General features: G+C 38.2%; 1 protein-coding gene across 1 annotated transcript; it reads left to right on the forward strand.

Annotated features, from left to right (window-relative positions):
- The first annotated feature begins 562 nt into the window (after positions 1–562).
- Positions 563–1,793, forward strand: LOC110910634 (dehydrin COR47-like). Its single transcript, XM_022155250.2, has 2 exons — positions 563–841; positions 965–1,793. The coding sequence occupies exons 1-2, from the start codon at positions 653–655 to the stop codon at positions 1,604–1,606; spliced, it is 831 nt and encodes a 276-aa protein (XP_022010942.1). The 5' UTR covers positions 563–652; the 3' UTR covers positions 1,607–1,793.
- Positions 1,794–2,022: the final 229 nt, after the last annotated feature.

Raw genomic sequence — 2,022 nt, forward strand, 5'->3', positions numbered from 1 at the left:
AAACAAGGTAATCGGTTTGAATCCACGGATGGGGCGTCGATGAAGAAGCTGAGGATTGTGAGACGGAGAGGAGGGTGAAATCCATGAGGGTTTTATGGGTTTGCCGAGTTTATTTTTGAAACTTTTGATGTGGAGGGATGCTCGCCCATTGCTAACGCTCTTAGGAAGACTTAAAGGAACATAACAAACCGAAATTCATTTGATGTGAGTTATAAAAAGGCTGGCTTTTAGCCTAGCGGTATGAAGGTGTATTCCTTATCATTCGACATTAAAGAATTGTGTAGATTTAGGAGTAGAATTAAAGGGTGTGTAAGTTAGCAAATGTTACTTACATGTCTATGTGTGTGTTAGGATAAAAGTGTATACTGTTTTTTTAAAGATTTCTTAAGAAATACAAAAATTAACTTTCGACGAGCCCCTTATACGATGATTGTTTAAGTAAGGGACAAAAAGGAAAATAATGAAAATTTTGGAGGGCCACTATGTATAAATTTAAAACATGGCTCATAGTTTAAAGGTCCCAACTCCTATATAAACCCCCACAACGACCCTTTCAAACACACTATCATTCAAACATCCTTTCATAACCAAAAAGAAACCCTACGTTTTCAGATAGTTGTACGTGTGGATTATTTTTGCTTTCACTCCAATCATGGCTGACAATGTTGTTCACCATCATTCCACAAAGACCGAGGAGCAATGTGAAGAGAAAGCGAACCACGGTTTGTTTGATTGTTTTGGTAAGAAAGATGAAACCAAGAAGTGTGTAGAGACTGAGTGCAAAGATGAGAAAAACGAAAGCTTGTTGGCGAAACTTCACATAACCGATAGCAGTTCCAGTGTAAGCTCTTTCTTTTATACCGTCATCTATAATGTCCACTAAAAAGCAAACTTTCCCCAACGAAACACTCGTGCTAAGACCATCACTAAGCTTTTCTTTGATCTTTTTGTTTGTTTAATGTAGTCGAGTGACGAGGAATGTGAAGATGGAGAGAAGAAGAAAAAGAAGGACAAAACTTTGAAGGAAACGGTTGAAAAGAAAATTGAAGAAGAAAAGGTGAAGATGAATGTGAAGATCGAAGAGGTAAGAGAGAAAGCCTTGGAGCTCAAAGAGAAAACCGTTGAGAAGATTGAAGAGGGAAAAAAGAATGTAGAAGAGTTGAAAGAGAAAACCATGGAGAAAATTGAAGAGTACAAGGAGAAGAAAGAAGAGAAAAATGACAACGCACACAAGGGGAACACATTTGTCCCCACTGTGAAGTACGATGAAGTGGTGGTGGTGCCACCATCATCAGATGTTCACGCACCACCACCACCATCTTGTGAAGTTGTTGTTCTCCCACCAGAGCCAACTAGTGAAACCGAAGAGAAAAAAGGGTTCATTGAGAAGATCAAGGACAAACTCCCCGGTGGTCACAAGAAAGCGGAAGATGAACACACCGCTCCTCCACCACCACCACTGGTGGCAACGCCAAATGCTGATCATGAGGTTGATGATAATGAGCCCAAGGAGAAAAAGGGAATTCTTGAAATGATCAAAGAAAAGCTTCCAGGATATCATTCAAAGAGTGAAGAGGAGAAAAAGGAAAAGGAGTGCGACAATTAAAGCCTAGGAAAAATGAGTTGTTGGTTTGATTTTCTTTAGATTTGTGAATGTTTATTGCTTTTTAAGTTATTGTTGTTTTTAAATAATTAAGTAGCCTTTCATGTTCTAGCTGGGGTAGGGGTACTGTTGAATTTCATGTAGTTAATTCTATCATATCAATATTATGATCGTGAATCGAAAACCGTAACACACTTGTTTGGGGTGGGTCCGTGGGTCGGTAATCCAACCCACCAATAAAGATCGATTTGTAGCATGGGTTAAAACGGGTTGTGACCTGCCATGTTGAAGTGTTAACAAAGACCTTTTTTTCATTCTGAGTTTTGAATTTTTTATAATTACCTTGATAAGTTTGATTTGTAACCTGCTTTTTTTACAATGTTATTGTATATTAATAGAAGATTCTCATTTTAACAACA

This window comes from Helianthus annuus, chromosome 15 (genome assembly GCF_002127325.2).
Source record: "Helianthus annuus cultivar XRQ/B chromosome 15, HanXRQr2.0-SUNRISE, whole genome shotgun sequence".
NCBI classification, from domain to species: Eukaryota; Viridiplantae; Streptophyta; class Magnoliopsida; order Asterales; family Asteraceae; genus Helianthus; species Helianthus annuus.